General features: G+C 46.0%; 1 protein-coding gene across 3 annotated transcripts in view; it reads left to right on the plus strand.

The window, feature by feature from the left end:
- FGD1 (FYVE, RhoGEF and PH domain containing 1) overlaps positions 1 to 13,151 on the plus strand; it is a 121,298-nt gene extending 108,147 nt beyond the window's left edge. For all 3 annotated transcript variants that reach the window (XM_069748193.1, XM_069748194.1, XM_069748195.1), the window contains exons 9-18: positions 3,201 to 3,259; positions 3,505 to 3,651; positions 5,608 to 5,700; positions 5,866 to 5,945; positions 6,584 to 6,614; positions 6,777 to 6,878; positions 6,964 to 7,089; positions 7,700 to 7,858; positions 8,133 to 8,276; positions 10,114 to 13,151. In XM_069748193.1, the coding sequence (XP_069604294.1) occupies positions 3,201 to 3,259; positions 3,505 to 3,651; positions 5,608 to 5,700; positions 5,866 to 5,945; positions 6,584 to 6,614; positions 6,777 to 6,878; positions 6,964 to 7,089; positions 7,700 to 7,858; positions 8,133 to 8,276; positions 10,114 to 10,380 (1,208 nt within the window). In that variant the 3' untranslated portion in view covers positions 10,381 to 13,151. The remainder of the gene's footprint in view (positions 1 to 3,200; positions 3,260 to 3,504; positions 3,652 to 5,607; positions 5,701 to 5,865; positions 5,946 to 6,583; positions 6,615 to 6,776; positions 6,879 to 6,963; positions 7,090 to 7,699; positions 7,859 to 8,132; positions 8,277 to 10,113) is intronic.
- Positions 13,152 to 14,506: the final 1,355 nt, after the last annotated feature.

Here is a 14,506-nt window from a genome sequence, read left to right on the forward strand (position 1 = left end):
CCACAGTCCTCCATATAGTATAATACACTCCCTATAGTCCTCCATATATTAAAATACACTGCTCAGTACTCTATATAGCATAATACACTCCTCATAGTGCTCCATATAGTATAATGCACCGCCATAGTCATCCATGTAGTACAATTCACTTCCCATAGTATAATGCACCCCATAGTTCTTCATATAGTATAACGTATTCCCCATAGTCCTCAATACAGTATAATGCAGCCCACATATAGTATAATGCAGCCACCCCAGAGTATAATGCAGCCACCCCATAGAATATAATGCAGCCCCCTCATAGAGTATGATGCAATCACCCCTCAAAGAGTATAAATATAGTGTAGCCCCGAATAGAATATAATACAGCCCACCTCCCCACAGAATATAATGCAGCCCCATCAAAGAGTATGATGCAATCATCCCTCATAAAATCTAATACAGTCCCCCCAAAGAATATAATACAGCCCACCTCCCCATAATATATATTGTAGCCCCCATAGAATATAATGCAGCCCCCCATAGTATATAACACAGCCTCCCCCATAGAATATAATATACCCCCACAATAGTATATAACACAGCCACATAGTATAGAACACGGCCTCCCCCATAGAATATAATATACTCCCCATAGTATATAGCAAAGCCCGCATAGTATATAATACAACCCGCATAGTATATAGCAAAGCCCGCATAGTATATAGCCAAACCCGCATAGTATATAGCAAAGCCCGCATAGTATATAGCACAACCCGCATAGTATATAGCACAACCCGCATAGCAGATAACACAGCCCACGTAGTAGTATACATGCACAGCCCACACAGTAGTATACAGCACAGCCCACAGAGTAGTATATCGCACAGCCCACATAATAGTATATAGCACAGCCCACACAGTAGTATACAGCACTGCCCACGTAGTAGTATACAGCACAGCCCACGTAGTAGTATACAGCACAGCCCACGTAGTAGTATACAGCACAGCCCACGTAGTAGTATACAGCACAGCCCACACAGTAGTATACAGCACAGCCCACGTAGTAGTATACAGCACAGCCCACGTAGTAGTATACAGCACAGCCCACAGAGTAGTATACAGCACAGCCCAGAGTAGTATACAGCACAGCCCACGTAGTAGTATACAGCACAACCCACACAGTAGTATACAGCACAGCCCACAGAGTAGTATACAGCACTGCCCACGTAGTAGTATACAGCACTGCCCACGTAGTAGTATACAGCACAGTCCACATAGTAGTATACAGCACAGCCCACGTAGTAGTATACAGCACAGCCTACGTAGTAGTATACAGCACAGCCCACAGAGTAGTATACAGCACAGCCCACAGAGTAGTATACAGCACAGCCCACAGAGTAGTATACAGCACAGCCCACACAGTAGTATATAGCACAGCCCACATAGTAGTATATAGCACAGCCCACAAAGTGGTATACAGCACAGCCCACACAGTAGTATACAGCTCAGACCACACAGTAGTATACAGCACAGCCCACATAGTATACAGCACTGCCCACACTGTAGTATATAGCACAGCCCACACAGTAGTATATAGCACAGCCCAAAAAGTAGTATACAGCACAGCCCACACAGTAGAATATAGCACAGCCCGCATAGTAGTATACAGCACAGCCCACATAGTAGTATACAGCACAGACCACACAGTAGAATATAGCACAGCCCGCATAGTAGTATACAGCACAGCCCGCATAGTAGTATACAGCACAGCCCACATAGTAGTATACAGCACAGCCCACATAGTAGTATACAGCACAGCCCACGTAGTAGTATACAGCACAGCCCACACAGTAGTATATAGCACAGCCCACACAGTAGTATATAGCGCAGCCCACATAGTAGTATACAGCGCAGCCGGCATCCCTCCCCCCCCCCCCCCCCGACAATGGCCCCACAGTCCAGTAAAAAAAAAAAAAAAAACACACTCCTCACCTCTCCTCGTGCCCGCGTTGCTCCCTGCTCCTGTCTCGACGGCTGCCGCTGCACTGCCTGGGACACAGTGAGTGCGCGCGCTGCCGCAGTGTCAGAGGCAGAGCGGGGAATGATGGGAGAGGGAGCGTCAGCGGACGCTCTCCCCTCCATCATTGCATTGAACTGTACCAGCGTCATAGATGCTGGTATAGTTGAATGCGGCGCTGGTGGGGGGGGGGTGAGTCGGCGCGCAGCGGCCCACTACTGGCACTGGCCCTTCTGGCATTTGCCAGAACTGCCCGATGGCCAGTCCGGCCCTGGGTTTAGCTATCCGCCAAACTGCTCAAGAAAACCTAAAAGTCGCTTTTGTCTAATTTTAATTGTTGAGGAACTACATAACCCAGCGAAGTGAACTTAGAAAAACATGGCTGATTGCTTTCCAGAATCAGCGCCACACTTTCCTACAGGTTATGTCTGGTATTGCGACTCAGCTTTATAGAAGTGAATAGAGCTCACTGCTATTTGAAAGAAACCAGCAATTTTTTTGCATTCTTAAAAGGCGTTTACCATTTTTTAGTCGTACGTATCATTTTATGCCCTCAGCATATGGCCAGTTTCACACATGTGCCATTCATGGCTTGTGTACAGACCGCTGTGCCTGGACAGGCGGTGAGTCTCCTGACCAAAACTTAACACACCCAAACTTAACAGCCTGTCTGTGTATCGTGGCCTGTACGTGGACCACAAAAGTCAGACATGAGATAGTGGGGAGTAATAACATTACATTAAATAAAAGTCATCAGACTATCTAACCTATACAAGGGTCTCATGACTGCTTGATGATGGCAGATGTCAAAGTAAAGATGGACCAGGCATGTTGCATTTCAGCATGCCCAATCCTAAACTCCCGAGATAAGCAGCGACCCGACCAGGTAAGTCTGGCAGCTGCTTAGCCACGTCTCCCAATTGAAAAAAATAAATGCACCCGCTACCAAACTAAAACCTGATAGTTACTTCAGCATGCAGGGATTTGTAGTATTTCATTGTGGGGGGCACTAACTTTTGTTAAAATTCTCCTGCTCTGTGAACACTGAGGGGGTGTTGTGTTTTCTTGTGAATTCAATATGTAATACCTTTACACAGAGCCACACTGCCCTCCAGTGGCTTCAGTGTATATGCCCTACTCTTTTTCTTTTGGGGGGGTTATTTTAGATTAGGATCTAACATGGACCACTCTTTTCTTACAGAATCTTTGGACCTTATTGCCACTGCAGCTGAGCATTCAAATGCAGCTATAAGGAAAATGGTGAGGAATCCATAATTTTAAAATATTCTCCTTTTCTCCAAAGTTTCCTTTGAATAATTAAGTCCAAAATGCTTAGGTTTTGCTAAATTGAATTCCTCACCCCCTTATGGGTGCCCTGTAGTATAGTGATGCTGAGATCTGTGGGTTCTCCAGGGCAGATCATGACTCCGGACTGTCCTCCACCATGATTCAATGTGGCTCCAAAATCTCAATCTGTTGTCACATCGTCTCTCTCCTTCTTACAGGAAAGGATGCACAAGCTCTTAAAAGTGTATGAACTCTTGGGCGGAGAGGAAGATATTGTGAACCCCACTAATGAGCTGATCAAAGAGGGGCATATACTTAAACTGTCAGCAAAGAATGGGACCACCCAGGACCGATACCTCATACTGGTGAGTGACCGATCTACACACGGCCAGTGGATGATCATCATTGCCTCCAATCTGTGGCTAAATGCCATTTTCACACGGCCGACATTCACAGTCTGAATACAGACCACGATGTTTGCAGCGCCCGTGGATCTCCTGTCCCGAATTCAACAGCCTCCTATATCTATATATAAAGTTGTCAAGAGCTGTAGTCATGACCGAGCTGCCGTTCGGTTATGCTCTGACATTTTACAGGAAAAGTGTCCCAGTCCCAGTGTACTGTAGGGTGTGGGGTGCATCACACTAAGGCTGCCGTCACACTATCAGTATTTGGTCAGTGTTTTTACATCAGTATTTAGCCAAAACCAGGAGTGGAACAGTAGAGGAAAAGTATAATAGAAACATTTGCACCACTTCTGCATTTATCACCACTCTTGGTTTTGGCTTACAAATACGGATGTAAAATACTGACCAGATACTGAACGTGTGACGGCAGCCTAACTTGTGCGCTGTCTCTAGGCCTCCATCCTCAGGAGCCACCGCACACAACTCAGGGGAAACCAAGCTCATTGCAACAAGCAAACGTTTACTAGTCAGTTCAAGTTCATCAGGTTGTAGCATGTGGGATAGGACACAACACTTCATATTTCTTACTTTTGTAGTACAACATATCTTCAGCCCTACCACTCGTTCATCCCGGACTGTCCCTAAGCCTAGTGACTCTGTCAGCCTCAGGAATATCCTGTCCATTTCAGCAATGCACCTGGGAGCAGTTACCTGCCCTTCGCGCCGTTCCACTTCCACCGACCTCTGCATGTCAGAAGACCAGGCGCTCTCCCTAGTACCTGGACCGGGCTCTAGGCACCGGACGTTACTGGAATGTCCACAGGGGACATCAGTATGGCCTCCCACTGCCTTGAACGACAGATACATGCTGGCCCTAGCAGCCCACTGTACTTGAACTTGACTTCATCACTGCATTTCCTTATGAGTCTCTACCAGAAAGTGCCCACTTTTTACTAACACTAGTCCTCACCCACTGGGCTAGTTCTATCCATTAACCATAACCTATCCTATAGACTAAACCTGTTTTCCTACACCGTTGCTAAGCCACTTAACTAAATAAACAGAACTATATGCAGAGGAGTGCAGAGAAGCTGAGCGCCGGGGACAGACAGCGGTAGGTAAGCATGTAGTGTTTGTTTTTTTTACGTTTACGCTGGTAACTATGGTAAACATCGGGTTACTAAGCGTGGCCCTGCGCTTAGTAACCCGATGTTTACCCTGGTTACCAGTGAAGACATCGCTGGATCGGTGTCACACACGCCGATCCAGCGATGTCTGCAGGGAGTCCAGCGACGAAATAAAGTTCTGGACTTTCCTCAGGGGCCTGATCGTTGGTCGCTGTCACACAGAACGATTTCCTTAACGATATCGTTGCTACGTCACAAAAAGCAACGATATCGTTATGTGTGAAGGTACCTTTACCCTGCCACTATGCACTACTCACATTGTACATTAACACTTTACATTACTTATTACCTTCAGACAATATAAAAGACGCACATCACTATTCACATCACACATAAAACCGCATGACACTGTACACACAGCGCGATTGTCGTCTTCAGAGGTAGGAACGCAGCAGAGAAGTCCATCACTCTTACATATACATCAGGAGACCCATGGTCAGTCTGAGATCTAACCATGATTATCGAATGGGAGAAATCGGAGAAGTGTTAACTAACCAAACATAAAAGAAATGATGGCAGAACTAAAACCCTGTCTGGGCCTGATGAGAGTTGTAGTTTAGTCACAGGATTGCAGTAGGAAGCAAAGCCTCCGATGGTCCTGTGCCTTTATACATAATTCTGCAAATCAGGAATCGCCAAAAGCCAGATATAACGGAGAACAGTTGGATGTTTCCCAAATTAGCAGACACCGCTAATTCTAAGTACGTCCCATTTTTCCTTTCCGCAGTTCAATGACCGCTTGCTGTACTGCGTTCCTAAGCTGCGTCTCATTGGTCAGAAATACAGCGTGCGGGCGAGGATTGATGTGGAGGGGATGGAGGTGAGTGTGTGATATGTACATGGCTCTTGGGCGCATGGAGTCTTTTTGATGACTTTTTTGAGTGGAAACTGAGCGTAAACTCCCAAGTTTCCACTCCAGAGATCTCAGTGTGAACATTCCCCTCCGCATATTCAGTATTTCATACATGTGGTCTTCTCTCCATAGCTGAAGCACAGCAGCAGTCCCAACCTCACCAGGACGTTCTTAGTGTCTGGGAAACAGCGCTCCCTGGAGCTGCAGGCCAGGTAGGGTATTACAAGTGGTAAGAGTAGACTGTAAGCTTTGTGACCCAGATTACAGGCTCAGTATTAAAGGGGTTGTCCACTGTGGACTGTACCTGTTTCTTAGTCCAGGCTACATTGTCCTTCTCTTGGAGCCCAGACTTCCAGTCCTGCCCTGCATCTACTAAGAGGCCTGAGTGCAGAAGAGTTACTCTTTGCCCCCTGCCATATTCCTACTACACACAGTGACCTTGTAGATATGTCGGATTCCTACGGCAATTAGCTGTAATCTACCGAGGGACAAATCAGCAAGTATTCAATTCCATTGCTGTGTCCCCATTAAAGCCAGTGCTGTCTGCAGAGCAGCGCCTCATCCCCATGCCACATATTGCAGGACCATGGACACTCCATAGGGCATCATATTCTCCAATGTGACATGCAACAGCCAAAAATCCCCCCATACATCATAGAGTAAAATCAGGGGATATGGGGCTAAGGCGTAAGCCCATACCAAGATATGAGTGCTGTGTGACAGATCTGTACGACAGGTGTCACTAATACGGCCCAGGCTGTACGTTCTGCACCGTCCAGGCATTGCACTATTTTGTTGGCCACTTTTTGGCATTTAAAAAAAAAAATTAAATATAACTTTTTTATTGTAGAACTGAAGAAGAGAAAAAAGACTGGATCCAGGTGAGATTATCCTCCATATAGCCATTGATTTATAGCTTCGTGTTTGTTGGGTCACGTATCGCCGTCGGCCTGTGGGCAGCATATGGGCGCACACATAGGTTGATGCAGCGTGCCCTTCACTTCCAGGTTTGGAAATACTGAAATGTCTGTTATATCTCATAGGCGATTGAAGCTACGATGAGTCGCCATGAGCAGACAATGGAGACTTACAAACTGCTATACTCAACCCATCGGGAAGATGAAGAGACCCCTCCAAACTCACCGGTAACTATTCACATGAGAGGAGATGGGGGGCATCGGGTCACTACAGGAGTGGCCGGTAAATCATTCAATTCTGTTTGTCTCGCAGAACACAGACTTGGGCAAGCGAGCCCCAACTCCGATCCGGGAGAAAGAGGTGACGATGTGCATGAAATGCCAAGAAGCTTTCAATTCCATAACCAAAAGGAGGCACCACTGCAAAGCATGTGGACATGTAAGTTCTCTGCTGCATAAGTCCCCATACACGCTACCAAGTCCTCCATCGTTACCATTATCCACCACAAGGTGGAACAGAACATGTTTTTATTCAGCTCTCATTGACATCAATGGCATCCTTCTGTATTAATACACAGTGAGCTCCCTCTAGTGGAGAAAGTAGTTGCAAGCAGGAAAAAAAAAAAGAGATTGGAAAGCGCTGTGAACCTCGTGGAGACCAGCATATACCCATGCGTTCATCTTCATGGACAAATATGACACACTAGGGAAAGCTGCACCATATACTCGTCTTTCTTCATTCAGTATGGAGAGTGGGAGATCTAATTTCCCTGCTAAACTCCCCCCGTACCAGGCAGCTTGCATTGCTAAGTAACATGCTGATCTGCAGACAATGAATTATACATTACCGCCTCTCTAATAAATAATTCCTATGGGAACCTCTCCATTTTTGGTCACTTTCCGATTTCCCTGGCCTCATTAACTCCATCTTTTCCCACGCTGTAGTTGTATCTGCTTCTGAGATTACCATCTTGGCTAGCGTATGCCTGCTTTACACTGCAGTTAATTTCTTACCGTTAACGTTCCATTTGCTGCTGCTTATTTTACAGGTCGTTTGTGGGAAGTGCTCAGAGTTTCGTGCCCGACTAGTCTATGACAATAACCGAACAAATCGCGTTTGCGTAGACTGTTACGGGGCCCTGCACGGTTCTACGTCCAGCCCCGGGTACAATGCCCATACGCCACAACGGAGGAAGTCCATCCTGGAGGTACGCTCCTTCAATATGGTGACCCTGCTGAGTTTTCACTGTCATCTTTGGTTTTAGCCATTTGGTCTGCTGACTTATTCTGTTGGCGTTCTTGCAACTCGATCGTCCTCCCCCACACTCCCAAGATCGAGTTGCTGCTCATTTCTCCAACAACTGCATTGCCAAAATGGTATTACATGGCCCCCCAGCATATATCTACTAAAACAAACCCGCTCATTTCCTATGCTAATAAATATTGAACATGCCGAATTATTATATATTTCTCTATCCACAGAAACAGGCATCGGTGGTGGCGGAGCACAGCGTCATGTGTAGTTATATGTATTATATGGAGAAGGGAGCCAAGAGCTGGCACAAGGGATGGTTTGTCATCCCGCAGAATGAGCCCCTGGTGCTCTACATCTACGGTGCCCCCCAGGTCAGTATAATGTGGACGGAGCACAGCTGGTGCGTATATCATGGCATTTGTGCCATCTTTATGGCATAGAAAAGTCACCCCCCAGATTTGTGGCTTCTCTCACTTTTCAGAGGTGATGGAATAAAAAAAAGTCCAGATGTGGTTAACAACAAGTGGTATAAATCCACACCGGCTCGTAACATTTGTAGATTTAATTTTCTAACTTAAAGATAAACTGAAATGAGCCAAACTTTTTTTCAGGGGTTCAATTGAATAGAAAAATAATTGAACAGCATTTTTCCCACTAACACATGAGGATTTGCAGCAGAATTTTCTATTACAAATCTTGAACGTGTGCACATAGCCTTAATTGATAGGACCGGAGAGTGGGCAGTTGGAGCTCCGCTGCTGTGACCTCAGAGTGAAGCTTGGGCAGTAGGAGCTCTGCTGCTGAGACCTATAAGTGGAGCACGATCAGTAGGAGCTCTGCTGCGACCTCAGAGCGAAGCGTGGGCAGTCAGAGCTCCACTATGACCTATGAGAGGAGTGTGGGCAATAGGAGCTCCGCTGCTGTGACCTAGAAGCAGAGCTCGGGCAGTAGGAGCTCCGCTGCTGTGACGTAGAAGCGGAGCTCGGGCAGTATGAGCTTCGCTGCTGTGGCCTAGAGGCGGAGCTTGGGCAGTAGGAGCTCCGCTGCTGTGACCTAGAAGCGGAGCTTGGGCAGTAGGAGCTTCGCTGCTGTGGCCTAGAGGCAGAGCTTGGGCAGTAGGAGCTCCGCTGCTGTGACCTAGAAGCGGAGCTTGGGCAGTAGGAGCTTTGCTGCTGTGACCTAGAGGCGGAGCTTGGGCAGTAGGAGCTTCGCTGCTGTGGCCTAGAGGCGGAGCTTGGGCAGTAGGAGCTTCGCTGCTGTGGCCTAGAGGCGGAGCTTGGGCAGTAGGAGCTTCGCTGCTGTGGCCTAGAGGCAGAGCTTGGGCAGTAGGAGCTCCGCTGCTGTGACCTAGAGGCGGAGCTTGGGCAGTAGGAGCTTTGCTGCTGTGACCTAGAGGCGGAGCTTGGGCAGTAGGAGCTCCGCTGCTGTGACCTAGAAGCAGAGCTTGGGCAGTAGGAGCTCCGCTGCTGTGGCCTAGAGGCGGAGCTCGGGCAGTAGGAGCTTCGCTGCTGTGGCCTAGAGGCGGAGCTCGGTCAGTAGGAGCTCCGCTCCTGTGGCCTTGGAGTAGAGCATGCGCAGTAGAAGCTCCGCTGCTGTGACCTAGGAGTAGAGCATGCGCAGTAGAAGCTCTGCTGCTGTGACCTAGGAGTAGAGCATGCGCAGTAGAAGCTCTGCTGCTGTGACCTAGGAGTAGAGCATGCGCAGTAGAAGCTCCGCTGCTGTGACCTAGGAGTAGAGCATGCGCAGTAGAAGCTCCGCTGCTGTGACCTAGGAGTAGAGCATGCGCAGTAGAAGCTCCGCTGCTGTGACCTAGGAGCTTTGCTACTGTGACCTAAGAGTAGAACATCTTTTTTTTCTATCCTCAAATAACCCTTTTCAAGGGATTTACCCCTATAGCATTTTAATGCTACCTTTATTACACTAAAGTGTTGCTGCAGTATGTACCAAAACATTGTTTAATGCTGGCGCTCGTACCTGTACCAGTCTGGGATCGCATCACTCATACCTGCAGTTAGGTGGTATCATGCCCCCAGGAGAAGTCACTTTTCTTCTCCCTGCACACGCTGCTTTCCTGCGCTCCTATTATAGAGGTGTCATGTTCCCATAAGAGCCGCATGCATTTTACTCTGACGGGACACACATAATCTAGTCTTAATCTCTCCGTGTGTCTGGATATTTCTAGGTTATTGATTCTCTTTTGTCTAACAGGACGTGAAGGCTCAGCGAAGTATCCCATTAATTGGCTTCGAAGTGACCCCCACAGAACAATGTGAGCGCTCGGACCGCAAACACGTCTTCAAGATCAGTCAGAGCCAGCTCAGCTTCTACTTCAGCCCAGAAGCCGAGGAGCTGCAACGTCGTTGGGTGAACGCGTTGTCCCGAGCCGGCCGAGGGGAAGACTACAGCTGCAAAGACTTACTTCTCGAGGCCGAGGAAGAGAACGATGGGACTGGGGACCCTCTAGGAGACACTTGAGGATTGATACATTACAAATCCCCCTACTACTTATAGGACCTTACGTAGGGAGGAAACATGACTTATCCGTTCATCGTCAACAGGGGAATTTTACGAGCGCGGGGCCAGATTCTTGGTTCACGCGGGGAGGGCTGGACTCACCCATAGTACTTCCATATTCTACAACGGACCCAAAATGAAAGCTAAACCGCTAGACCCCAGAGGATCAGTGACAAACTTAACCTCTTGTGGGCTAGCCGCGAAGGATGGGGCTGGACCGACCCATCATCATACCCATAGAAAGCAGTCGGATGGCTGGATTGACCCATTTACACTTCCTTCCTAGGTCACCAGATGCTTCCGCACTCTTGAACTCATTCTTTCTCAAACCCATCACCTGCACTTTCTCTTTTCTTTTGGTTTTTAAATATGTATTATAATTATTTTATTATTTAGCAACACTTTTTTAAGTTGTTCTCATTCTGGGACCTTAGGTTCCTTTTTTAAAAAAAAAGAAAAAGGTTTTTTATCATCATCATTCCAGACTCCACGCTCACATTGCCTCTATGAGCGAGTCCTTAAGGTAGGAGAGAGGAGGAATAGTGGCAGGGTGTAAAGAAGCCAGTAGATGCTGGGATTTCTAACAAAAGTGCCATAAAAACGGAGGAAACGCTTAATAGCACAGGTGTATACAGTGCCATATAAATCCCCCCTCGTTATCCCACATACTCACAGCATGCCCCTCTCCCAAGTCCGTTTGTATATATCACGCCATAAGGGGGGTAGTATACGGATGAAGATCACTGGTTACTGACATTTTAGTAGAAGGGAATATTTTACCCAATCCTACAAAGGCTAAACGCGTCGTACATGTAAATTCGGGCCCCCGAGATTGCAACCCTATGGGCCAGAAGTAAAGGCTTCATAAATACCTATGATACTGCGGTGCCACCACATTGAGCACAGTAATACGGATGCTAAAATGTGGCCAAGTTATGGCTGTCTGAATGAGGAACAAGGCTGTAATTTGTAGCTACAGTCTCCAGACCATAAGGCGTCACAGGTCCATAGAAAAAGGCCCAGGAATGACGACCGTCTGACCTTTCCTTTACCAGACGCCCATTATTGGGCCAACTCTACCATCCGCTATAAATGCCGATTTCACACATCTAACATTCAAGGTCTAAGTACAGACAGCGATGTCTGGTCTGGCCTTGGGTCTCCTGTTCTTGGGAGGCTCGTGGCCGGTCTGGGCATCGTGGTCCTAACTAGGACTATGACGTGTAAAACCGGCCTAAAGGAAAACGTCTCTATTACTTCTGTGAGCCCCCCCCCAGCACTTGTCATTGCCCACATGCCACTGCCTTCACATTCAGCCAATGCGATAATGACAAATCAGTCCCTACGTGGCACCAGTCGACTATCTCAGCCCAGCCGCAGTTACATAAAGCAGAACAGAAATAGTCACCACCCGAAACCTAAACTGAAACGCGTGCCGACGTGAATCAGGGATGCACCTTCCACCACGCGGTCTGGCATTACCAAAACCCAAAGTATTCTGTATTATACCTAGTTTTTGGCATCCTAGCAAAGATATTTGCTTTTTTTTATGGGGGCGGGGGGGTGACGGTAGGGGGAATATTTTGCTGTGATTGGAACTAATCATACAGGTGTCAACTGTAAAATTTCCAAAAGATGTGTGGCTTATAGGGGGATAAAACGAAAATCGATTTCACCAATCGTGGAGTGGAGATACGCAGCTACTGGTCAACACCGGGGACCACTTGTCTCCATCGCGTTAAAGCGGATCTGTCACCAGATTTCACCGTTTAAACTCCATGCATTATTAAGAAAAAATCTTTGATCTGATGAGACCGGTGTACTTACATTGAGAATATCATCTTTTTTGAAAGCTTTACCAAAGTCATCCTGATATTCAAATGAACATTTCATGAGTCCAGTCCTAGCCGGAATCATATTATGCTAATTTTATTACGTACATTACACATTCATTCCAAAACGGATATTTTCAAAGTACATACACCGGCTTCGTCAGCTTTTTGATAAATTTATGCAGTCTGTATTGTGAAATCTGGTGACCGATCCCCTTTAAGGCTTTGCCAGCCCAACAGAAAGGAAAAACATCAAATGTTTCTGGCACCGGAAGGATAAACCCTTTCAATGACCGAGCGGCAATGTCATCGGTGTGTTCCTATGGTCACATTTTAGGGCCTGTGCATGCTCCGCTTGAAGTTTAGATTTCCCGTTTTTACCAATGAACCCAGAAAACCAACAACTGTGCTCAGTTTTCATTTACAGGATGATTTGTGCCAAGAAACAACACATTTACCTATGAATTGTGCCAAATTTTACCTGAGTATCACACGATCGGGAAGGATTGGACTGATTTGAGCCAATTCGGCACAGGAAAGCAGATATGTAGCAAATCTGTCTTTTTCTGGTGTTCCTACTGACAAGTCTCGACAATACAATTTTTGTTTTGTGTATTTTCTATCCTCTCTCGCCGCCCTGTGAATGCCCCTCCGTGCTGTGATGCCACATGTGCTGCCAGTATTGACGTGTCTCCGCGCCGCTCCGCTTCCGATCTATGTCAGCTGTTGGGTGGAGGTATGACATTGGTGGCAGGCCACTGGGGAAGATTGTATGAAACGTACCCTCCCCCACCCCACGCTGGAGATATGTTCTGTCCGTTCAATACAGTCTGTTTATTGCAACCAGTCTGTCTGTGTTATTTCTGTAGAAATTATTTAATAAAAGTTGGCTGAGCATCATGCAACGTTTTCTACGGCGTCCGACGAGCACAACTCCTCCGCTAACGGAACATGCACTAACCCAATCCATCCCAGGTGCAGCACAAGAGAAGATCCCACGTCCATACTGCATTTATTATTCTAAGTGAGCCCAGAATAATCGTCATTTCCATAAATCAATAGCACAAGTGAGAAGGAGCAACTTTGTAATATATCTTCTCGGAGGAATCTGCTTCTTTTCCCTCCTGGACTGATGTTTCACTCTCAATTCAGTGGTAAAATCTGTATTCAGTGAAGAGAGAATTTTCCACTACAGACATAGATGACTGTGGGTGCTTGTAAAATTCTATGGAGGAGCTAAACATTCTGCTAAACCACAGTTACAGTTCTCCATAGAATGTTATGAGCACCAACTGTCATCTATCTCAGTAATGGGAAAATCTGTATTCACTGAAGACACATTTTGCCTGTACATTGAGAATGAATTATCAGTCCGGGAGGAGGAGGATTTCTCTGATAAAATATATTACAAAGTTAATAATTTTCACCTGTACTATTGAGTCCTTATAAAAACAGTTACAACAACAGATCATTTTTGTTTAAGGGTTTTCTTTTTTTTTCCCTCCACAAATAATAAAATTTGTTAAAAACAATAAAAAAAAAAAAAAAAAGTAAAAACAAATATTTGTGCCATTTTCTGGAATCCATAACATTTTTTTTTCTTATGTCTACCAAAGGAATATTAAGGGCTTTTCTTTATACTATTTTGGGGTGCATAGACATTTTTGATAGCATTTAATTACATTTTTTAGTGATGGTGTTGGTAGCGCAATGGATGCCGAAGTAAGCGCTGGTAAAATGTAATTAAACAGCTGCAATCGGAGCCAACTCCGGGTGCTGCTGTTAGAGCTGCTAATCTCATTCCATCTATCCATATGGTCATATAATAAAACTATATAATTCTTTGTCCACCACCAGGGGGAGCTCACTGAAGACAGGTGTATAAATTAAACTTTACTTTCATAAAGATCCCCCTAGTGGTGGCTGCATGCAATTGTAAGTTTATTATAACCATCTTTGTGACTATTCAATCCTTATTAGTGCCCATCCGTATAAATAAAACATTATCTCATTCACACTTGTAGATTCTCAATCCATATTCTTTCTACAAAGAAAAAACAAATCCAAAATGTCATACCAATGGGATGCTATAGAGGGACTGCAGCATCATTCTTTCTATATGGTGCCAGATGTGGACATGTTCTGTATTTTTTTCTTATATATGGGCGTTATTAAAGCAGCTGCATGCACACTTGGTGGACAGAAAAAGTCTGCATGGGGAGTACCCCTTTAAATATCAAAATAGTCAAATCAAT

This window comes from Ranitomeya imitator, chromosome 2 (genome assembly GCF_032444005.1).
Source record: "Ranitomeya imitator isolate aRanImi1 chromosome 2, aRanImi1.pri, whole genome shotgun sequence".
NCBI lineage: Eukaryota > Metazoa > Chordata > Amphibia > Anura > Dendrobatidae > Ranitomeya > Ranitomeya imitator.